Genomic DNA, 25,172 nt, shown 5'->3' with positions numbered 1-25,172 from the left:
TCTTCAGACTAAGGTAGCGCACAGCACCGCAGCTGTGCGCCATTGCTCTCAGCACACTTCACACTCCGGTCACTGAGGGTGCAGGGCGCTTGGGGGGGAGCGCCCTGAGACGCAATATAGATGACAAATACCTTAGGTGGCAAAAGAATACATCACATATAGCTCCTGGGCTATATGGATGTATTTTAACCCCTGCCATTTTTACACAAAAAAGCGGGAGATAAGGACGTCGTGAAGGGGCGGGGCCTATCTCCTCAGCACACAAGCGCCATTTTCCCTCACAGTTCCGCTGGAAGGACGGCTCCCTGACTCTCCCCTGCAGTCCTGCTTCAGAATCAGGGTAAAAAAGAGAAGGGGGGGCACTATTGGCAGCAAATGACAATATAAACAGCAGCTATAAGGGAATAACACTTATATAAGGTTATCCCTGTGTATATATATATATATATATATATATATATATATATATATATAGCGCTGGGTGTGTGCTGGCAGACTCTCCCTCTGTCTCTCCAAAGGGCTCGTGGGGTCCTGTCCTCTATCAGAGCATTCCCGGTGTGTGTGCTGTGTGTCGGTACGTGTGTGTCGACATGTATGAGGAGGAAAATGATGTGGAGGCGGAGCAATTGCCTGCGTTAGTGATGTCACCCCCTAGGGAGTCGACACCTGACTGGATGATCGTGTTCAAACAATTAAGTGATAATGTCAACACTTTGCAAAAAACTGTTGACGACATGAGACAGCCGGCAAATCAATTAGTGCCTGTCCAGGCGTCTCAGACACCGTCAGGGGCCCTAAAACGCCCGTTACCTCAGTGGGTCGACACAGACACAGATACGGAGTCTAGTGTCGACGGTGATGAGTCGAACGTAATGTCCAGTAGGGCCACACGTTACATGATCACGGCAATGAAGGAAGCATTGCACATTTCTGACACTACAAATACCACTGAGAAGGGTATTATGTGGGGGGTGAAAAAACTACCAATAGTTTTTCCTGAGTCAGATGAATTGAATGAGGTATGTGATAAAGCGTGGGTTTCTCCCGACAAAAAACTGCTAATTTCTAATAAATTATTGGCACTATATCCTTTCCCATCAGAGGTTAGGACACGTTGGGAAACACCCCCTAGGGTAGATAAGGCGCTCACACGTTTATCTAAACAAGTGGCGTTACCGTCTCCTGATACGGCCACCCTCAAAGAACCAGCTGATAGAAGGCTGGAAAATATCCTAAAAAGTATATACACACATACTGGTGTTATACTGCGACCAGCAATCGCTTCAGCCTGGATGTGCAGTGCTGGAGTCGCGTGGTCGGATTCCCTGACTGAAAATATTGATACCCTGGATAGGGACAATATATTGTTAACTATAGAGCATTTGAAGGATGCATTACTATATATGCGTGATGCACAGAGGGATATTTGCTCCCTGGCATCAAGAGTAAGTGCTATGTCCATCTCTGCCAGAAGAACGTTATGGACGCGTCAGTGGTCAGGGGATGCGGATTCCAAACGACATATGGAAGTATTGCCGTATAAAGGGGAGGAGTTATTTGGGGCTGGTCTTTCGGACCTGGTGGCCACGGCAACGGCTGGAAAGTCCACCTTCTTACCCCAGGTCACTTCACATCAACAGAAAAAGACACCGTCTTTTCAAACTCAGTCCTTTCGTTCCCATAAATACAAGCGAGCAAAAGGCCATTCCTTTCTGCCCCGGGGCAGAGGAAGGGGAAAAAGACTGCACCATGCAGCCGCTTCCCAGGATCAGAAGCCTTCCCCTGCTTCTGCCAAGTCTTCAGCATGACGCTGGGGCTTTACAAGCAGACTCAGGCTTGGTGGGGGCCCGTCTCAAGAATTTCAACGCGCAGTGGGCTCACTCGCAAGTGGATCCCTGGATTCTACAGGTAGTATCGCAGGGGTACAAACTGGAATTCGAGGCGTTTCCCCCTCGCCGGTTCCTGAAGTCTGCTCTGCCAAAGTCTCCCTCCGACAGGGAGGCAGTTCTGGAAGCTATTCACAAGCTGTATTCCCAGCAGGTGATAATCAAGGTACCCCTCCTACAACAAGGAAAGGGGTATTATTCCACGCTGTTTGTGGTACCGAAACCGGACGGCTCGGTGAGACCAATTTTAAATCTGAAATCCTTGAACACTTACATAAAAAGGTTCAAATTCAAGATGGAATCACTCAGAGCGGTGATAGCGAACCTGGAAGAAGGGGACTATATGGTGTCTCTGGACATCAAAGATGCTTATCTCCACGTCCCAATCTACCCTTCTCACCAAGGGTATCTCAGGTTTGTAGTACAAGACTGTCATTATCAGTTTCAGACGCTGCCGTTTGGGTTGTCCACGGCACCTCGGGTCTTTACCAAGGTAATGGCCGAAATGATGATTCTTCTTCGAAGAAAAGGCGTATTAATTATCCCTTACTTGGACGATCTCCTGATAAGGGCAAGGTCCAGGGAACAGTTAGAAGTCGGAGTAGCACTATCTCAGATAGTGTTACGTCAGCACGGGTGGATCCTAAATATTCCAAAATCGCAGCTGATTCCAACGACACGTCTTCTGTTCCTAGGAATGATTCTGGACACAGTCCAGAAGAAGGTTTTTCTCCCGGAGAAGAAGGCCAAGGAGTTATCCGAGCTAGTCAGGAACCTCCTAAAACCAGCCCAGGTGTCAGTGCATCAGTGCACGAGGGTCCTGGGAAAAATGGTGGCTTCTTACGAAGCAATTCCATTCGGAAGATTCCATGCAAGAACGTTTCAGTGGGATCTACTGGACAAATGGTCCGGTTCGCATCTTCAGATGCAGCAGCGGATAACCCTGTCACCAAAGACAAGGGTGTCTCTCCTGTGGTGGTTGCAGAGTGCTCATCTTCTAGAGGGCCGCAGATTCGGCATCCAGGATTGGATCCTGGTGACCACGGATGCAAGCCTGAGAGGCTGGGGAGCAGTCACACAGGGAAAAAACTTCCAGGGCTTGTGGTCAAGCATGGAAACATCTCTGCATATAAACATTCTGGAACTACGGGCCATTTACAATGCCCTAAGTCAAGCGAAACCCCTGCTTCAGGGTCAGGCGGTATTGATCCAATCGGACAACATCACGTCAGTCGCCCACGTAAACAGACAGGGCGGCACGAGAAGCAGGAGGGCAATGGCAGAGGCTGCAAGGATTCTTCGCTGGGCGGAAAATCATGTGATAGCTCTGTCAGCAGTGTTCATTCCGGGAGTGGACAACTGGGAAGCAGACTTCCTCAGCAGACACGACCTTCACCCGGGAGAGTGGGGACTTCACCCAGAAGTCTTCCACCTGATTGTAAACCGTTGGGAAAAACCAAAGGTGGACATGATGGCGTCACGTCTAAACAAAAAATTAGACAGATATTGCGCCAGGTCAAGGGACCCTCAGGCAATAGCGGTGGACGCTCTGGTGACACCGTGGGTGTACCAGTCAGTGTATGTGTTCCCTCCTCTGCCTCTCATACCAAAAGTACTGAGAATCATAAGAAGGAGAGGAGTAAGAACGATACTCGTGGTTCCGGATTGGCCAAGAAGGACTTGGTACCCGGAACTTCAGGAGATGCTCACGGAAGACCCGTGGCCTCTACCTCTAAGAAAGGACCTGCTCCAGCAGGGGCCTTGTCTGTTCCAAGACTTACCGCGGCTGCGTTTGACGGCATGGCGGTTGAACGCCGGATCCTGAAGGAAAAAGGCATTCCAGATGAAGTCATCCCTACCCTGGTCAAAGCCAGGAAGGATGTAACCGCAAACCATTATCACCGCATTTGGCGAAAATATGTTGCGTGGTGTGAGGCCAAGAAGGCCCCTACAGAGGAATTTCAACTGGGTCGTTTCCTCCATTTCCTGCAAACAGGACTGTCTATGGGCCTAAAATTAGGGTCCATTAAGGTTCGAATTTCGGCCCTGTCGATTTTCTTCCAGAAAGAAGTGGCTTCAGTACCTGAAGTTCAGACATTTGTAAAAGGGGTACTGCATATACAACCTCCTTTTGTGCCTCCAGTGGCACCTTGAGATCTCAATGTTGTTTTGAGGTTCCTTAAGTCACATTGGTTTGAACCACTCACCACTGTGGACTTAAAATATCTCACATGGAAGGTGACGATGCTGTTAGCCCTGGCTTCAGCCAGGCGTGTGTCAGAATTGGCGGCTTTATCATATAAAAGCCCTTACTTAATTTTTCATTCTGACAGGGCAGAATTGAGGACTCGTCCTCAATTTCTCCCTAAGGTGGTTTCTGCTTTTCACATGAACCAACCTATTGTGGTGCCTGCGGCTACTAGGGACTTGGAGGACTCCAAGTTACTTGACGTTGTCAGGGCCCTGAAAATATATGTTTCCAGGACGGCTGGAGTCAGAAAGTCTGACTCGCTGTTTATCCTGTATGCACCCAACAAGCTGGGTGCTCCTGCTTCTAAGCAGACTATTGCTCGTTGGATTTGTAGTACAATTCAACTTGCACATTCTGTGGCAGGCCTGCCACAGCTTAAATCTGTAAAAGCCCATTCCACAAGGAAAGTGGGCTCATCTTGGGCGGCTGCCCGAGGGGTCTCGGCTTTACAACTTTGCCGAGCAGCTACTTGGTCAGGGGCAAACACGTTTGCTAAATTCTACAAATTTGATACCCTGGCTGAGGAGGACCTGGAGTTCTCTCATTCGGTGCTGCAGAGTCATCCGCACTCTCCCGCCCGTTTGGGAGCTTTGGTATAATCCCCATGGTCCTTACGGAGTCCCAGCATCCACTAGGACGTCAGAGAAAATAAGATTTTACTTACCGATAAATCTATTTCTCATAGTCCGTAGTGGATGCTGGGCGCCCATCCCAAGTGCGGATTGTCTGCAATACTTGTACATAGTTATTGTTAACAAAATCGGGTTATTGTTGTTGTGAGCCATCTTTTCAGAGGCTCCTTCGTTGTTATCATACTGTTAACTGGGTTCAGATCACGAGTTGTACGGTGTGATTGGTGTGGCTGGTATGAGTCTTACCCGGGATTCAATATCCTTCCTTATTATGTACGCTCGTCCGGGCACAGTATCCTAACTGAGGCTTGGAGGAGGGTCATAGGGGGAGGAGCCAGTGCACACCACCTGATCCTAAAGCTTTTATTCTTGTGCCCTGTCTCCTGCGGAGCCGCTATTCCCCATGGTCCTTACGGAGTCCCAGCATCCACTACGGACTATGAGAAATAGATTTATCGGTAAGTAAAATCTTATTTATTCCTAAGCAACAGAGTTTATTGTACATTCAAGGGGTTGCCACCGGCGATTATCAGAATATTCTCATCTGGAAATGTATCTACTATCTCTGGAGAAAGTTCTCCTACACCTGTGCAAGCTGGAGAAGCCTGTTTAACAAGTAGAATGAAAATGTGATTAATATTAAACAACATATATATATATATATATATATATATATATATATATATATATATATATATTGTAACACTGTAGGGGTGAAGGCGCCTTTTCCTGGGGAATATGGTAGCACGCAGCAGCTGAGGAACAACACAAGTCCAGTTTCTGGTACAACTGACCCCGGCCAGTTTTATTGAAACAGAAAATAAAACAAACCCCAAAATAAAAATACCTTGCCTGTCCGGCACTAACTAAACATAAGATATTCCTAACTGTCACTAAACAAAACACAGAGTTCTTCAGTACATACTGTATAGCTTACTTGCATCAGAAAGCGTGTCTCTCACACACAGATCCCTCAGCCTTCCCAGGCAGTCTGCCCATACTAATCAGGTTAGCAGCACTATAACACACTTACACAGCTGAAACCCTGATTAGCCCTCTGTGAGGCCAAAGACCCGAACTGGGCCCAATGTCTAGAACTCGCCTTATCTCTCTCTCAGAGCCTTTACCCAGCTTTTACAGCAAACTGAAAAGGTTCAGACAAAACAAAAAGCATTTTTCCTAGAAGTTAACATTTTCTAAAACATGTAAGACAAGAACCTGGGACAAATATACCTGCCCTCAAACACTATCCCAGTGTTCTTGTCACATATCCCCCTCCCCTGTTTCGACCTAGGGGCCGGAACACTTGTAGCCCCCAAACAGAAGATGCGAGACAATGCATCTGCGTTGGCCCATTGTGTTCCCGGTCTATGTTCGACAGTAAACTTAAAGTCCTGCAACGCTAGAAACCATCTAGTTACACGAGCATTCTTGCCTCTATTTACATACATCCATTTTAAAGGGGCATGGTCTGTCACTAGTCTGAATTGTCTACCCAAGAGGTAATATCTCAAGGTATCTAGTGCCCACTTAATGGCCAAAGCCTCCTTTTCCACAATGGCATACCTTTTTTCATGCTCATTGAGTTTCCTACTCAAATAAATGATAGGGTGTTCGTCCCCATCTCTGGTTTGGGACAGCACAGCACCTATCCCTACCTCTGAGGCATCTGTCTGTACCACAAATTCTTTTGAAAAATCTGGTGTTATCAACACCGGTTGTGAACACAAAGCCACTTTTAACGCTTGGAACGCCTTTTCTGCATCAGGGTTCCATTTCACCACATTTGACTGCTTCCCTTTGGTAAGGTCTGACAACGGCACCGCTGTGGTCGCAAAATTAGGAATAAACCGTCTATAGTACCCAGTAATTCCCAAAAAAGCCCTTACCTGTTTTTTATTCACTGGACGAGGCCAGTTTTGAATAGCATCAACTTTATTCAATTGGGGCCTAATCAGACCCCTGCCTATGGTGAAGCCCAAGTATTTGACCTCCTCCATTGCGAGGCAGCACTTCTTTGGGTTAGCAGTTAACCCTGCCTCTCTGATTGAGTCCAGTACTGCTTGTACTTTAACCAAATGGGACCCCCAGTCTGTACTGTGAATTACCACATCATCCAAATAGGCAGCTGCATATTTTCTATGGGGCCTCAAAATTTTATCCATCGCCCGTTGAAAGGTTGCTGGAGCCCCATGCAACCCAAAGGGTAACATCTTATACTGGTACAGCCCCTCCGGAACCGAAAAACCTGTTTTTTCTTTGGCGCTATCAGATAAAGGTATTTGCCAGTAACCTTTGGTCAGGTCCAATGTGGTGAGAAACCTGGCTGTTCCCAGCCTTTCTACAAGCTCATCCACACGGGGCATGGGGTATGCGTCAAACTTGGACACCTCATTTAACTTACGAAAGTCATTACAGAAGCGTATGCTACCGTCGGGCTTCGGGATGAGCACTATGGGACTGGACCACTCACTGTTAGACTCCTCTATGACTCCAAGTTCTAACATGGTTTTAACTTCCTTAGAAATAGCTTCTCGCTGAGCTTCAGGAATCCTATATGGCTTTAAATGAACCCTGACCCCTGGTTCTATGACAATGTCATGTTTTATTATGGTCGTTCGGCCAGGCAGCTCTGAAAATACCTCCCTATTTTGGATGAGAAATTCTTTAACCTGATTGTTCTGATCAGCTGATAATGTCTCTGACACCTTCACTGCGGGAAGCAACCGGGGTGAAGACACCGAAGGGCAAGGCTCCGCTGACAGAGACAACCTATCTTTCCAGGGTTTGATTAAGTTAACATGGTAAATCTGTTCGGGTTTTCTCTTTCCCGGCTGGTATACTTTGTAATTAACCTCATTCACTTTTTCCCTAATCTCAAATGGACCCTGCCATTTAGCTAGGAATTTGCTTTCCACAGTGGGTACCAAAACAAGAACTCTATCTCCAGGAGCAAATTCCCGTATCTTGGCACTCCGGTTATAGACCCTCTGTTGAGCACTTTGGGCCTGTTCCATGTGCTCTCTGACAACAGGTACCACGGCTGCAATCCTATCCTGCATTTGTGTTACATGCTCAATAACGCTTCTATAAGGAGTGGGCTGTCCTTCCCACGTCTCTTTGGCAATATCCAACAACCCTCTGGGGTGTCTACCATACAACAAATCAAACGGAGAAAACCCCGTAGAGGACTGAGGAACTTCTCTGATGGCCATTAACAAGTAGGGCAACAAACAATCCCAGTTTTTCCCATCTCTCTCAACAACCTTTTTTAACATACTTTTTAATGTTTTATTAAACCTTTCCACCAACCCGTCAGTTTGGGGATGGTAGATGGACGTCCTGAGGTGAGTGACCTTAAATAACTTGCACAATTCTTTCATGATCCTTGACATAAATGGAGTACCTTGGTCAGTCAAAATTTCTTTTGGTATTCCCACTCTACTAAATACCTGCACCAGCTCCTTAGCTATCGCCTTGGTTGTGATAGTGCGTAAAGGGACAGCCTCAGGATATCGAGTGGCATAGTCCATAATTACCAGGATATACTGATGGCCCCGAGCAGACTTTAACAAGGGCCCCACGAGATCCATGGCTATTCTGTCAAACGGGACCTCTATAATAGGCATGGGAACTAGTGGGCTCCTGAAATGGGGTCTAGGGGCATGATACTGGCATTCAGGACAGGAAGAACAATATTCAGACACTTCTTTATAAACCCCTGGCCAAAAGAACCTTTGTAAAACTCTTTCAGTGGTTTTTTCTGCCCCTAAATGTCCTGCGGTAACGTGACTATGAGCTAAATCTAGTACCGTTCTCCGATAAGGCTGGGGAACTACCAGCTGTTCTACCACATCCTCACCCCTTTTGACAATGTGGTACAAGAGCTCATTACAGATGGCCATGTGGGGATACGTAACCCTGTCACCTGGTACCACAGGTTCCCCATTAACAATCTTAACATTCTCTCTAGCCTTTATTAAGGTAGGATCCTTTAACTGTTCAGACGCAAACAGATCCTTCTTTACCTCCAGGTCAGGCACGCTTTCAGTTCTAACTACTATGTCTCTGTTCCCGGCAAGAGGGTCCTCACTGGACTCCCCATCTGTCACTTCCCCAGCCAAACTAGCAAAAGGCAAAGGGCCAGAAAGTTCCGAAGACCCACGTACATCCATAAAATCACCGGTATTATCAACTGGCTTTTTACTTCTCACATCTGTTGATAACCGTGATTCCCACAGTTTCCAAAAATGAGGAAAATCCCTCCCTATTATGGCCTCATGCACCAAGGTAGGGACCAGTCCCACTTTAACCATTGCTGACCCACAACAAGTTTCTATATTCACCTCAGCAGTGGCATAATGTTGGGTATCCCCATGTATGCAAGTTACCCCAATAGGTATTTGCTGGACCTTTAAGGGGTTCACTAACCCAGCTTTCACGAGGGTAACTAAACTTCCTGAATCTAGCAAGGCCTCTACCCGGTTACCCTCTAAGAACACATCACACATTTGTTTTTCCAGCTCAGGTGAAGGTACCACAGTACAGGCTAACCTAGCAAAGAAAGACATTCTGCGACATTCAAAGGCAGCATCACATTGCATGGGTTCTTGCATGACTGGGCAATTGGCAACAACATGACCTGGCATACCACATCTAAAACATTTAACCACACGATTATCAACCCGTTTGGGCAACATAGACTGTTCTAGCCCCATTGGCCTGTCTCCAGGGCCAGTGTTTACAGTCTCTCCAGCCTTGCGTTCTCTTAACCGCCCAGCAACGTTTTCCCACGGAACAGTCTTACCAGTCTTTACTGAAGGGCGCTGTCGAGGATCTATGGGTTGCTGGGTGGTCATCAGTAGTTCCTCTGCTGCCAAATACCGCTCTACCATGTCTACTAATTGGTCAGCAGTACCCGGGTTTCCATGGCTCACCCACTTGCGCAGGACCATGGGCAAAGATCTCAAGTAGCGGTCCATGACGACTCTTTCAACCATCTGGGGACCAGTTAATGTCTCTGGCTGTAGCCATTTTTTTGTTAGCTGAATAAGGTCGTGCATCTGAGAGCGCGGAGGCTTCTCCATGGCGTACACCCAACGGTGCACCCGTTGTGCTCGTACTGACAGCGTGACTCCCAGGCGGGTCAGGATCTCAGTCTTTAGTTTATCATAGTCCCGAGCCTCAGCAGGGCTTAAATCAAAGTACGCTTTTTGGGGCTCACCTGACAGAAAAGGTGCCAGCAGACTGGCCCACTGTGCTTTTGGCCAGTTCTCACGCTCTGCAGTCCTTTCAAACGTGGTCAAGTAGGCCTCCACATCGTCAGCCTCTGTCATTTTCTGCAAGAAGTGACTGGCCCGTATAGAACTAGAGCTGGTCGGAGCACTGACGGCCACATCTCCAATCCGGGCTGCAAGGCTCTGCACCACTTCTGTTAAGGCCTCTCTATCCTGACGCTGTTGCCGGTAAAGTTCGTCAATAGCCACCTGCTGCTGTCTCCTATTTTCCTCCATTGCCACCTGCTGCTGTCGGTTGGCCTCCTGCTGAGCCGCTGTAGCTTGCAGCAAGGCTTTAAGCAGATCCTCCATGTCGACAGATTTTTCAGGCGGCTTTGTAGCTGCTTTCACCCAAGACATATATCAAACCCTCAGGGGTGAGTCTCAGTAACTTCACACTGGGCTGTATCTGCATAAACCACCGTTTTCTGCAGGCCTCACAAAGCTGCTGCTTTCACTTATGCGCAGAACGGGGTTGCTCGCATTCTCCACCAAGTTGTAACACTGTAGGGGTGCAAGGCGCCTTTTCCTGGGGAATATGGTAGCACGCAGCAGCTGAGGAACAACACAAGTCCAGTTTCTGGTACAACTGACCCCGGCCAGTTTTATTGAAACAGAAAATAAAACAAACCCCAAAATAAAAATACCTTGCCTGTCCGGCACTAACTAAACATAAGATATTCCTAACTGTCACTAAACAAAACACAGAGTTCTTCAGTACATACTGTATAGCTTACTTGCATCAGAAAGCGTGTCTCTCACACACAGATCCCTCAGCCTTCCCAGGCAGTCTGCCCATACTAATCAGGTTAGCAGCACTATAACACACTTACACAGCTGAAACCCTGATTAGCCCTCTGTGAGGCCAAAGACCCGAACTGGGCCCAATGTCTAGAACTCGCCTTATCTCTCTCTCAGAGCCTTTACCCAGCTTTTACAGCAAACTGAAAAGGTTCAGACAAAACAAAAAGCATTTTTCCTAGAAGTTAACATTTTCTAAAACATGTAAGACAAGAACCTGGGACAAATATACCTGCCCTCAAACACTATCCCAGTGTTCTTGTCACAATATATATATATGTTATATTTTCTATACATCTATAAACCGGTATCCGTTCACATGGTCGACCATGTTATGGTCGACAGTCATTAGGTTGACCACTATTGGTCGACATGGACATGGTCGACATGGACACATGGGCAACACATGAAAATGGTCGACACATGAAAGGTCGACACATGGAAAGGTCGACATGAGCTTTTTAACTTTTTTTTCTTTTGGGGAACTTTTCCATACTTTACGATCCACGTGGACTACGATTGGAACGGTAATCTGTGCCAAGCGAAGCGAAGGCACCATGCCCGAAGCATGGCGAGCGAACGTGGTACACTAATAGGGGTTCCCAGTCACTTTACGCAAAAAACGACACCCAAAAAAGTAAATAAACTCATGTCGACCTTTTCATGTGTCGACCTTTCATGTGGCGATTATTTTCATGTGTCGACCATGTGTCCATGTTGACCATATCAATGTCGACCAATAGTGGTCGACCTAATGACTGTCGACCATAACATGGTCGACCATTCATACCGGAACCCTATAAACCTCCTACTGCTGAGGGGTGTACCTTCCTCATGACAATGAACAATTCAGACAACTTATACTATAAAACAGAGCTGGCCAAACCAGTCCTCGAGATCTACCAACAGTTCACATTTTCCAGACCTCCTAGCTGGTGCACAGCTGTAGTCATTACTAATTAAGATGTGCCGCATTCATTCCTAACTGACAAATCTACAGATCTCCAGGAGGCCTGGAAAACATGAACTGTTGGTAGATCTCGAGGACCGGTTTGGCCAGCCCTGCTATAAAATAACGACACGGAGACATGCATTTTGGCAGAAAGTTGTTAGCTATTTACTCTATAATCTAATAAACTAGAGCAGAGGTTCTCAAACTCGGTCCACGGGGGCACACACAGTGCATGTTTTGCAGGTAACCCAGCAGGTGCACAGGTGTATTAATTACTCACTGACACATTTTAAAAGGTCCACAGGTAGAGCTAATTATTTCACTTGCGATTCTGTGAGGAGACCTGCAAAACATGCACTGTGTGTTCCCCCAAGGACCGAGTTTGAGAACCTCTGAACTAGAGAAAAACCTGTAATAGAATGATATTAATATGCAAATTTAATAAAAGAGTATGGTGGCAAGAAAAAAGAACGTCTGAAAACCAATTGACAAACAACCCCCAGCTAATTAAATCTAAACCAATCAAAATCCCAAAACATAGGTATCCACTCAGACCTTCATCTTGACTACCCACCCTGAAGGGTGATGACGCTGCCCCCTGAAGGGTGGTCCAGCAGATATAACAGTCAACGAAGGAGTGTGCACCTAAACAGCACCAAACCAACTGAAAACTGTGACTAACAACTTAAACACGAGAACCTGTCGCTCTTTTCCGCCACAAAAAGCTAATGAGAACAACAAACTGCCAACAACCTTAAATCAAAAAATACCCTAACAATAATGAAGATAAAGAAGAGTGGGAGGTTGGGAAGGCAAAATGAAAAGACCAGGCACAACACAAATCCACACCAATTCCATCACTAACACCACCCCTGACTTTTCCTGATTGGCTGTAAACAATCATACCATCTTGATCCACCCCCAGCCCAGGAGGTTTAACTCTCTCCATTCCAAAGATTGTCATTCTGTTCTCCATAAATGAGAAAGTCTGTTTATTTGTTTGTCTGGTTGAGATAAACTCTGAAACCACTGAACCGATTGTAATGCGTTTTTCACCATTGTGTGGGTAAGTTTCCCAGACAGGTTTTAGGCTGAGTATCATTACGATTGGTCGTCAGTGGGGCTGTGGGTGGGGCTCCAGGGGGAGGGGTCCCCTGCACTGCTTACTAGTTCAACTTTGTTGATAAATGCCTAGGAGAAAACCTTCACGTTATAGTGACAGTGCTGCGGGTAAAAGGGCACCCGGGCGCAGCTTGGTACAGCGGTTAGTATACGGGATGTGTCTTTATACTTTATTTATTATTATTATCTTTTTGTGTTAAGAAATAGAATTTCAGTTGTGTGTACAGGAACCCGCACGCCAACTGGTCCGCTACCTCCGCAATTCAGATAATCGCAGGCGGTGGGTGATTTTTATTATTGCCGCGATAAGCGCTGATAAATTAGATTACAGTCATGGCCACAATGGAGAAATGAGTATTAAATAGGCCCCTCACTCCGTACAGCTGCCAGTCAGAATACGTCTCGTGTTCCACCACAGAGTAAGAAAACTTCTCAGACGTTTTAAACTCTCAACACATTGACCTGGTTTATATAAAGTGCAGGAGCGGTATATACACAGCTTCTCCCGTATAGGTGGTAGCCTGCCAGAGCTCGGAGGGCTAGATGAAAGTAATGCCTTTGTTCCGATGACATGTTGCATAAATTGTACAAATATACTTCCTCTGACTGCGTCCTGTGTCTCCTCCCGTAGCTGGCTGATAGGCCATGAAGAAAATAAACAAAAAACAGATGTTCACTACAGGTCTATGGGAGGCGAAGGAAACTTCAACTGGCGATTTGTGTTTCCCTTTGATTATCTTCCTGCGGAGCAGGTCTGCGCAGTGTCTGTAAAGGTAAGAACCGCTCAGGGACATGTGGCGTACAAAGCCGGGGCTGTCTGAAGGTAGCACGGACCTGTGTCAGCTCTTTGTGCGAGGGCAGAGCTGGTGAGCCTTGGAATCCGCTTTGGTTGTTAAATAAACGATGGGAGCAGAAGTTTCTCTTGTTAGATCAATAGTCCATGAGGATGTTTTACATGTAACTCTAACTGTAGGGGACGCCAGATCCGGTCTCTATTCCCTAGTCCAAAAAAGGAACTAAAGGCATATAAATAGATATATTTATTATGTATATATATATAGGGCCCTATTCAGACCTAATCGATGTTGTGCGAAATCGCACAGTGGACGATTATCGAATGACTGTGTATGCACCGCAATGTGCAGGCGCAACTGAATGGTGTGAAAATTTCGATTGCAAGGTGATCGGAAGGTGATTGACAGGAAGCGGATGTTTAGGGGTGGTAACTGCCCGTTTTCTGGGAGTGTCAAGGAAAACGCAGGTGTTTCCAAGTGTTTTCAGGGCACAGACTGGAAAAATCATTTGATGGTAAGTGAGCTGCGAATGGATTTGCAGGTGTTTGCTGTCTGGAGGAATTTTCGCACGCTGTACACATGCATTCGCACACTTGCACGGGGCGGGTTTTCACTCTCCATGGACGGCGGCTATCTGATCACAGACTGCTGCAAAAATGCACAGCAGTGATCAAGTCTGAAATCTGACCCATAGTCAGGTATAGTGAATAGTCCATGACACAAAAATCTATTGCATCCTTTTATCAAAGTGCATAATAAAGAAAGTGCAAAAGAGCGAGGAAACTTGGCAACATAGACTAGCGGCATCATATCATACTCATCGCTATGAAGTAGTGCCAGTCATCCTTCTGTGCCAACCAGGGACGTGCGGTGAGGTAAATGGCTCAGGAGACACTGGCTACCATCAGAGCCGGATTTACACCAATATACTGATGGAACCACGCTAATTGTGTCTCTGTCTGTGTCTTGGCGCGCCGGGCCCAGGCACTAGAATGGGGGCGTCTCTGTTACTCCCGGCATGACTAGGTGTGCGGATCGCCTAGTCACGCCGGGAGTGCACGTATGCGATGGAGCCGCACTGGATGAGTGCGGCTCCATCTGTATAAGCCAAAGGCTACATGTGGGCATTATACACAGGTGCAGCAGTATACACATGTGGGCATTATACACAGGCGCAGCAGTATATACATGTGGGCATTATACACAGGTGCAGCAGTATATACATGTGGGCATTATACACAGGTGCAGCAGTATACACATGTGGGCATCATACACAGGCGCAGCAGTATATACATATGGGCATTATACACAGGTGCAGCAGTATATACATGCGGGCATTATACACAGGTGGAGCAGTATATACATGTGAGCATTCTACACAGATGCACAGTGTATAGCTCCTAGGCCCTGGTTCTTCTTAAAAGCCTGCAGTGTTTCCCCTGGGAGCCTTCCAGGGGAGGATGGATCCTCCTGGGGAGGAGGATGATGGAGAGTCCCAGGCTGCAAGGCCTGAGGGAGGCCCTGGGAATTCTGACCTACCGATTGCAGTGGAAGCCTCAGTGCTGGAGGATTTGGACAGTACAGCATTTCCAGTGATTGTGGATCCGGTGATGAAACAGGATCCCCAACTGGAGACCCCCAAACCACAGGATACCGGCTCTCTGGGTGAGGTAACTCAGGAAGGTGATAAGGTGAATGAGCTTGCCTGTGGTGGGGCGGGGGTTAGTGCTGCAGGTGGAGATGCTGAGGTTTCTGATTGCAGCCTGGAGGATTCAACATCCTCTAGTGACAAATACATGAATATGAGTCTAGAGGAATTAAGAATGGAGCAGAAACGTATATACTCTCGCATTACTTATAAAAAAAGAAGGCGTAACTGTAGCAGCAGATGGGAGAGAGTTGTCCTGAAAGATGAACTTTGGGAGCTGAATGACACTTTGGCTGCAGTTAAAAAGAGGATTAAAATGTTGCAGGATCAGGCTCTATTGCAAAAGGAAAAAGCACTGCTAGAGTCCATACCAGGACAAGAATGCGGATGTGATGGCGGCCCGGTCCCGGAGGGTTCTGTGGCGGCATCTGGGCTCATAGTTCCAGTGGAAGACATGGAGGTGGGCAGCCAGACTGCGGAAGAAGTGGTGGATATCGTGGGCCATGATGGAGGTGAAACTTCTGGGATTGTGTCTGGTGCCGTGGATACCGAGGGGAACCCTGCGATGACGTCATCCTGTGCTTTCCATGAGGGGGAGGCGTCTCTCCCAGAGAGAGTGCTGGGTGGTGGCAGTGCAGGGGGCATGGTGGCTGCCGGGTTGACGGCGGGTGCCGGAGCTCTGGTGGCTACTACTGCTTCCTGTGGACTTGCTCCCGATGCACTTGTCTCTGAAGCTGCGGATATGGGGACGGCGCGGGCCGTGGTAGATGCTGAGGCTGGCTCTCCCTGTAAGCCAGCAGCGACTGGCTCTGGCTTAGTCGCTGTGGTGGCTGAGGGGGGCGGGGCCAAAGAGGCATCATGTGTGACATCACGAGTGACATCATTAACTGCATCAATGGGAATTCCGGAGTATGAAGCCATATTGAAAACTGGGCAAAGACTGGCCCAAGGACTGCCGGCAGTTGATAAGAGCAGCTTAACCCCTGAGGAGACTACACTGGTAGAAACAGTTTACGGAGATATGGATATGCCTGTGAGGGCTTTAGCGGCCGTAAGCTTGATCCAGGCAAACCAAACTAGGATGGCTGGTGGGGCTGGTAGTGCGGGTATAGAGGTCAGTAAGAAGGTAAATGTTCAGGCACCCAAGGGTCTCCCTGTAATCCCTCCTGTGGTTAGACCAGGATCTGGTTCATATGCCAAAACTTTGGAGGGTTCTGGTTGGGCTAGTACTGGTCCTCAGCTTGGGGTAAGTGGGGGTCAGCCTATAAAAAGGCGCAATGTGGTTCAGTTTAGATGGGTAGGGGAGGGGGAGGCTCCTTCAAAGTCGGAGTTCTTGGATATAGTATTCTCGCTTGGTTTTAGGGCCGCAGACCTTTTTGCGTGCATCCATCCGGTGAGAACTCCCGACTTTGATCTGAGCTTCCTCTCCCTGAATGGCTTGCAAGCTTTTGGCTCCCAATGGGAGAAGAACAAGACCAAGGAGCCGTACTGCCATTTTAAAACCAACACCATCACCAGGCAGGATAGGGTAAAGATTACTGTTCTGGTGCGCAATGAGTCACTACCGTCTGCGGATATCGTATATTGGTTGTCCAGGTCCTGCACAGTGTTGTCCCCGCTTGAGAAATTTGATTACACTAAGGGGGTCTGGGGTGGTGCCTATTCGACCTTTGTGAGGCTGCACCAGGTAGGGACTGAGACTAAGCACATACCATCTGCTGCTTATATTGGCCGTGACCGGCTTCAGTGCTTCTATCCTGGGCAGCCCAGAACTTGTCACAAGTGTGGTGACTTTCGCCACCTTAGTAATGATTGTACGGTTGTTAAATGTGCTTTGTGTGGCCAGATGGGGCATGGGTCCCGTGAGTGTAATAAGGTGAGGTGCAATCTCTGCGGAGCGGATGGCCATCCCTATAGTCGGTGCCCTAAAGCATTGCATAATCATGATGCAGGGGTGGTTGAGGAGGCACTAGAAATCAGGCCCAGTCATGAGGATAACATGTTGGTTGCTTTACAGCATCAGGATATGTTGAGGAAACTAGAAGCTGGCGGGGTAGGGAAAGTACAGGTCGAAAGGGGGGAAGCATCTTTTCAGGCAGTGAGTAAAGGCAGGAGGAAGAAGCTGAAAAAGAAGGGGGTGGACGTTGTATGCTCTAATAGGTTTGACGTTTTGTCCTCTGCTGATGATGAGGATGAGGGGGGGGTAGTCATGGTTGGGGGAAAAGAGCTAGTGTTTGTTCCGAATACTTCTAAAAGTAAAAAGCCAAAACAGGCCTCTAATCTGTCTGTTGATGGGGTGGCAGTTACGGTCAAAGCTAAACAGGAAAAGGGGGGATGTGGTAAAGTTCAGAGCAAAACCAAGCACTTAGATAGTTCTCAGGGGGATCTAGAGTGGGATCCTACAGGGACAGAGTTAAGCCAGGCCTTGGTACCGTTATTAAATAAGGTTGAGGTAGTGCAGAGTTCAGAGGGGAAGGCCCCTCAATCTCCGGGAGAGGTGATGGTGGTGGAGGAGACTCCTAGCCTTGAGGCGGGGAGCCTTAGCTATTCTCCTTTGGCGTCCTCTGGTGGGTGTGATCCTGGGGGCGGTTCTTGTATTAGTGCCCCAAAAGCCCCTGATCCGGATCCTCCCCCAGACAGGGTTGCAAATGGGGAGGGGTGTGATATTAGGGAGGGTGTTGTTGTACAGGGATCTAAGGGTCTGTTCTGTGACACTGCGGTCTCAGTTGTTGGTGGGGTGGAGGAGGGGGAGGTGGAAGAAATCTCTTTGTCTGATGAGGATGTTCTTCCCTTCGGGGTTACGTGTAAAAGAGTAGGATCCTCTGATGAGGATTCTAAAAGACAAGCAAAGAAAAAGTGAATGGGGTCCTACCTCTATAATCCAAGAAACATGGATCCCCAACCTATACGATGTGCCACCATTAATGTGGCTTCCGTGTTTTCTGAACGTGCTCGTTTCTTGGCCTTCGATTTTTTCAACACGGTTGATGTTGACTTTTTATTTTTGCAGGAGACCAGGGTAGGTGACTTGGCCACACTCCATCGGGCCAAGTGTCAGTGGAAGCGGGGGCCTTCCTTCTGGTCTCTTGCGGCCGAGGCGTCCAGTGGGTTGGCAGTACTTTTTACTGATATGGTAAACGTGCACAGGATTATAGATTTACAGGTAGGTAGGTGCATGGTTTTAGATGTCAACCTGAGAGGACATGACCTGAGGCTAATAAACATCTATGGGCCCCATTCAAAGTGGGACAGGAAATGTCTTTTCAGGGAGATAAAACCGTTTCTTTTTACGGCCCGGCAGATTGTCTTTGGAGGTGATTTTAACACCGTCATTAGGCCAAAAGACAGAGGGGACACAAAGGCGACCCTGGGCTATGATTCCAATTTTCTAGTTAGCATGGTTAGAGAGGCTGGTCTGGTGGATGTGCACGTTCGCCATTTCCCAGACCTCACAGGTTTCAACTATCATTGTGGTAGTCGTAGGTCTAGGATAGATAGGTTTTTTGTTAAGGAGTCCTCGAAAACTTTGCCTCCTGAGACAAAGCCAGTAGAGTTCTCCGATCACGTTTTTCTGTGTGTTGCTTTGAACGTCTCAGAAACCCCTCAGAAAGGGCGGGGCCTTTGGCGTTTGAATTCCGAGCTCCTAAAGGAGGAGGGAGTTAGACAGTCCTTTAGAGACTTTCTTCAACTACAGGAAACGCTTCTGGAGGCTGGTTGGAGTAGGTCTGAGTGGTGGGAGGAGTGTAAAAAGAGGACTCGAAGGCTTTTTCAAAGGCTGGTAGCCAGGAAAAACTTGACAAAAAGATGTATCTACCAGAGCCTGAGAAAGAAACTGGATTTCTTGATCTCTGAGCGTGGAGATAGTGGGGAAATCTCCCGGGTGAAGGCTCAGATGAAGGAATATCAGTACGATCGCCTGTCTTCTTTGATTCTGGAGAGGGATTATGGAAAATACCACTCGCCTGATCCCTACCAGAGTTGCAGAAAATCAGTTGAATTGAGGGAGGTCAGGGGCCTGTTTGATGACCATGGTACTCTTCATGAAGACAGGGAGGGTATTTTGGGAGTCATCAGGTCCTATTACTCCAGCCTTTTGTCTGAGCAGCCACTCATCAGAGAGAGGATGGATCAGTTTCTGAGGGAGACACCTGGACTTGAGCAACTTGATCCTTCTTTTGACTCTTTGGGCAGTGATGTGACAGTGGAGGAGGTCAAGAGAGCCATAGACGGTTTGTCTATAAAAAAATCTCCGGGCCCAGATGGGTTAACATCTGAATTTTTTAAAGCTTTTTCAGACATATTGGCTCCTCATCTCATGGAGGTATTTAATGAAAGCCTGGGTACGGGATCACTCCCTCCCTCTATGAGATCCTCTGCTCTCATATTATTGTGTAAAGGTAGGGACCCGGTGCGTGTTGAGAACTGGCGCCCCATCGCTCTTCTCAATACAGACAGAAAGATTCTGGCAAAGGTACTTTTTAATCGGCTGATGGAAGTTTCCGGGCTGTTACTTTCTCCGTCTCAGCATTGCACTGTAAAAGGCCGAAGCACATTTAGTGCTGTCCTTGGCATCCGGGAGGCTGTGGAGCAATGTCGTGCTGAAAAATGGGGCAAGTATTTGCTGGCATTGGATCAGTCCAAGGCTTTTGACCGAGTTAATCATCAGTACCTGTGGGCTGTGCTGGAGAGGTATGGTCTTCCAGCGAGGGTGGTAGATTGGCTACGTGTCATTTACAATCAGGCTGAGAGCTTCCCACTTGTCAATGGCTGGGTAGGCCCTGCTTTTGCGGTCGACTCGGGTGTCCGTCAGGGGTGTCCCCTGAGCCCCCTTCTATATGTATTTGCAATTGATCCTTTTGTGCGGAGGATTGAGAGCGGTGCTGTGGCAGGGGTTCAGCTGGGCCCTGGGTTGCCGCTGAGGGTGGTGGCCTACGCAGACGATGTTACTGTGGTCCTGTCATCTGTGGCAGAGGCACGTGGCATGGAACATCTTATCTGTGAGTACTCTGAGGCTTCGTGCTCCAGAATCAATCAGGATAAGTGTGAAGCTTTCTGGATGGGGGAGGAAGGTGATGAATTTACCCTTCCGGATAGCCTCCCCCGCGCCAGTCCAGAGATAAAAATTTTAGGTATCAAATTTGGCCGTGGTGATTATGCCACTCAGAATTGGGAGAAGAGGCTGGAAGATGCTACCAGGAAGGTGCAGTCCTGGAGAAGGTGGCAACTTTCTCTCAGGGAGAGGGTTGACTTATGCAAAACCTATCTGATTCCGCTTTTTCAGTATGTCAGTTATGTGTGCTTCTTGCCACAGTCTTTGTGGACCAAGATGAATTCTTTATTCTTCCTGATGTTATGGGGGAATAGAATGAATCTGGTCAAGAGAGGGATCACCTACAGATCGAGGGAACAGGGGGGGCTGAGTATGGTCAACCCTGTGGTGTTTTTTGCTACAACGTTTTTAAAACTGAATCTAGGGAGTTTGTTTCTAGGAACTCCCCCTCGATGGGTAGAGAGTTTTAGGGCCTGGGTGTTTCCCTTCCTCAGGTTATGGATGGATGGTGGCCAAGTAAAAACCTTTCGAGTCCGGCATGGCTACCTCCCGATCTACGTTATACTGTGCTTGAAGATGACAATGCTTTGGGGGCTGGAGGTGGGTGAAGTCAAAAACTTCTCTAGAAGGGAGTTGGAGAGAAGAATTTTGCAGACTCACTTTTATGCTCCGCTGTCGTTAAGGGACTGCCCAGACAGTGTCTGCTAAGATGGGTTGTCTTTGATTAATTCTCAAAGAATCCCACTGAAGTTCAGAGATATTGCCTGGCTTTCTTTCCAAGGGAGGCTTTATGTGCGGGGTAACCTCAAGTGTCGAAGTGCCAATGATCGTGGCTGCCCACGTGAGGAATGTCTAGGGGAGGTGGAGACAATGGACCATTTCCTCCTTGAGTGTCCCTTCAATATAAAGGTTTACAGAGCGGTATCAAGGGCCTTACGCATCCCGTGCCTTTCGGGGCTTAGTTACCCTGAGTGGGTTTATGGGGCGTTCAAAGGGTATAGAAGGTTTGATTTAACCACAATTTTTATAGTTAGTTTAGCAGTTAGGTTTCACACATGGGGTGCACGGTGTCAGGTTTCCCTCAGAGCAAAGGTCCTCCCCTGTGAGGAGGTGGTGGGAAATATTCTGCACGAGGTTAAGAGGATGATGGATATGGATAGGAAGAGGTTGGATGCTGTCGGGTGGTCCAGGCTCTGGCGCCACCTGAAACCCCCTTGAGTGGGTAGCAGAAGTCCTTTTCTTGTTCATCTTATGGCTTCCTATCCTTCACCTTCCCGTAGATTTTCTTTTTTCTGTTTTTTTCATTAAAGCGGTTTGCATGTGACTAAAAGACTTCATTCATCTTTTCATTGCTTATGGTTATGAGATGTGTTGTTCGAATACAGTAGGTTGTTTTTTGCTTAGATGTTAAGCAATTTTGACATTGCGTATAGTTATACAAGCTTTGTTGCTTTTTGGTTTGGATTATTGGGCAACAATTCAATGTATATTGTATGTCCTATTTTTATGAGTTTTACCATATTTATGTAATGTATGTTGCAATTTTTTCTTAATAAAAGATAGCAGTATATACATGTGGGCATTATACACAGGCGCAGCAGTATATACATATGGGCATTATACACAGGTGCAGCAGTATATACATGCGGGCATTATACACAGGTGGAGCAGTATATACATGTGGGCATTATACACAGGCGCAGCAGTATACACATGTGGGCATTATACACATGTGCAGCAGTATATACATGTGGGCATTATACACAGGAGCAGCAGTATATACATGTGGGCACTATACACAGGTTCAGCAGTATATACATGTGGGCATTATACACAGGAGCAGCAGTATATACATGTGGACATTATACACAGGTGCAGCAGTATATACATGTGGGCATTTTACACAGGTGCAGCAGTATATATACATGTGAGCATTATACACAGGTGCAGCAGTATATATACATGTGAGCATTATACACAGGTGCAGCAGTATATATACATGTGAGCATTATACACAGATGCAGCAGTATATACATGTGTGCATTATACACAGGCACAGCAGTATATACATGTGCGCATTATACACAGGCACAGCAGTATATACATGTGAGCATTATACACAGGCGCAGCAGTATATACATGTGGGCATTATACACAGGTGCAGCAGTATATATACATGTGAGCATTATACACAGATGCAGCAGTATATACATGTGGGCATTATGCACAGATGCAGCAGTATATACAGGTATGCATTATACACAGATGCAGCAGTATATATACATGTGGGCATTATACACAGGAGCAACAGTATATACATGTGGGTATTATACACAGGTACAGCATTATATACCTGTGGGCATTATACACAGGTGCAGCAGTATATACATGTGGGCATTATACACAGGTGCAGCAGTATATACATGTGGGCATTATACACAGGTGCAGCAGTATATACATGTGGGCATTATGCACAGATGCAGCAGTATATACAGGTATGCATTATACACAGATGCAGCAGTATATATACATGTGGGCATTATACACAGGAGCAACAGTATATACATGTGGGTATTATACACAGGTACAGCATTATATACCTGTGGGCATTATACACAGGTGCAGCAGTATATACATGTGGGCATTATACACAGGTGCAGCAGTATATACATGTGGGCTTTATACACAGGTGCAGCAGTATATACATGTGGGCACTATACACAGGTGCAGCAGTATATTCATGTGGTCATTATACACAGGAGCAGCAATATATACCTGTGGGCATTATACACAGGTGCAGCAGTATATACATGTGGGTATTATACACAGGAGCAGCAATATATACCTGTGGGCATTATACACAGCTGCAGCAGTATATACATGTGGCTATTATACACAGGAGCAGCAATATATACCTGTGGGCATTATACACAGCTGCAGCAGTATATACATGTGGGTATTATACACAGATGTATGGAAAAGATAGGCAGGGGAGGCACTGCCTCACTTTCCGCACACTTTTTAATCCAGAGTTTTGACTATAAAAGTGGTAGATGGGCAGTAATGTAAGGCTGTAGTATACAGTTAATGGGTGATCTTCCTGGCAGGCTGCCATAGTGGGCATGCATATCATGGAAGGGGCTTGGCTGTCATTGTAGCCTGTGCTAGGCAGCTCTCCCTGCATTCCCTGTATATTGGCAGTGCCTTGTACACCACTGTGTGAGCAGCTGCACCCTCGCAGGTAGATGAGTGTGACATGTCCTTAATCAGGCCTGCACCAGCAGTGTCAGCACCTACCTGTTCCTGCAGCTCTCACTACCTGCTGCTACCTGTGTGGCTCCTGGAATGTTTGGGAAAAGGGTCGGTACATGATATATAGAGTGAACAGACTGTACCTCCCTTCCCCCAACCGGCCCTGCCATTATATCTCGCCCACAAGCAATAATATCAGTAGGGACCATCCGGTCAATCAGGAGACCAGTAAAGTGCCCTACACGTTATGGTTATAGCTAGTAAATAACTAGTGTAGAGAATCTGGCATATAACGGGTACCCTTCTCCTGGCAGCCAAGTTACTAAATGCCCTTACTGCCAAGTACCTCATTGATGCCACTACTGTCGCTCATAGTAAACGTGTTGCCAGAATTGTCATGAATTTTGGTTCAGTCCCTGATGCAGCGCTTACCCTATAATCTGGAATATTCCTGCCCCCTGCCATGTACTGTAGCAGACCTCACACGTCACCCCGTCTCTCTCTCTTACAGGAGCATTTCTGGAGCTTGGACAAGACGGAAAATAAAATCCCCCCTACCCTCATTATACAGATATGGGACAATGACAAGTTCTCCTTTGATGACTATTTAGGTAAGGAGCGAACAGGTGACCGCATATTGCAGCCAGGTAATGTGCACCCCTATCTACAAGGCATGGAAGCAGTGTCTCTTACAGGAGAAATACACAGACTCAGGGGGAGATGTACTACGCCTTGGAGAAGGATAAACTACCAACCAATCAGCTCCTGTCATTATTCAAACACAGTCTGTAACATGGCAGGTAGGAGCGGATTGGCTGGTATTTTATCTCTGCACTTTGTCTCTCTCCAAGGCTTGGTACATCTCCCCCCTCAATATAAGGTACAGATTCACAGGCCCCAAGTCCTACAGCAGGAGGCCACAGACTGAGAGTTATATACCTGGAGGAGCAGGGTACCAGCAGCACAGAGTATATCAGGAGATGAGGGATATGTCAGTGAGGACAGGGCTGCATGTGACAGGGGCAGTGATATGATGTGAGGAGGGGAATGGAGGCAGCAGGAAGTCACAGACTGTGAATTATATAGTGGGAGGAGCAGGGTCCCCTGCAGCACAGAGTATATCAGGAGATGAGTGATGTGTCAGTGAGGACAGGGCTGCATGTGACAGGGGCAGTGCCATGATGTGAGGAGGAAATGGAGGGAGCAGGAAGTCACAGACTGATAGTTATACAGTATATAGAGGAAGGAGCAGGGGCCCCAGCAGCACAGAGTATATCAGGGGATGAGTGACATGTCAGTGAGGACAGGGCTGCATGTGACAGGGGCAGTGACATGATGTGAGGAGGGGAATAGAGGCAGCAGGGAGCCACAGACTGAGAGTTACAGTATATAGTGGGAGGAACAATGTCCCCCAGCAGCACAGAGTATATCAGGAGATGAGTGATGTGTCAGTGAGGACAGGGATATAGTCATGTATTGCTTCTGTTGTATTAATAAGGGATTAAGGG

General features: G+C 47.3%; 1 protein-coding gene and 1 long non-coding RNA gene across 6 annotated transcripts in view; one reads left to right on the top strand and one right to left on the bottom strand.

The window, feature by feature from the left end:
* The window catches only part of LOC134929745 (uncharacterized), a 63,365-nt gene extending 47,905 nt beyond the window's left edge, over window positions 1-15,460 (bottom strand). The window contains exon 1 of the long non-coding RNA XR_010178631.1: window positions 15,254-15,460. This is a non-coding gene — a long non-coding RNA (uncharacterized LOC134929745). The remainder of the gene's footprint in view (window positions 1-15,253) is intronic.
* DYSF (dysferlin) overlaps window positions 1-25,172 on the top strand; it is a 515,016-nt gene that overhangs the window by 456,287 nt on the left and 33,557 nt on the right. For all 5 annotated transcript variants that reach the window (XM_063925289.1, XM_063925290.1, XM_063925288.1 and 2 more), the window contains 2 exons: window positions 13,552-13,693; window positions 24,176-24,275. In XM_063925289.1, the coding sequence (XP_063781359.1) occupies window positions 13,552-13,693; window positions 24,176-24,275 (242 nt within the window). The remainder of the gene's footprint in view (window positions 1-13,551; window positions 13,694-24,175; window positions 24,276-25,172) is intronic.

This window comes from Pseudophryne corroboree, chromosome 1 (assembly GCF_028390025.1).
Source record: "Pseudophryne corroboree isolate aPseCor3 chromosome 1, aPseCor3.hap2, whole genome shotgun sequence".
Taxonomy (NCBI): Eukaryota; Metazoa; Chordata; class Amphibia; order Anura; family Myobatrachidae; genus Pseudophryne; species Pseudophryne corroboree.
This window is presented reverse-complemented; position numbering and strand designations above follow the sequence as displayed.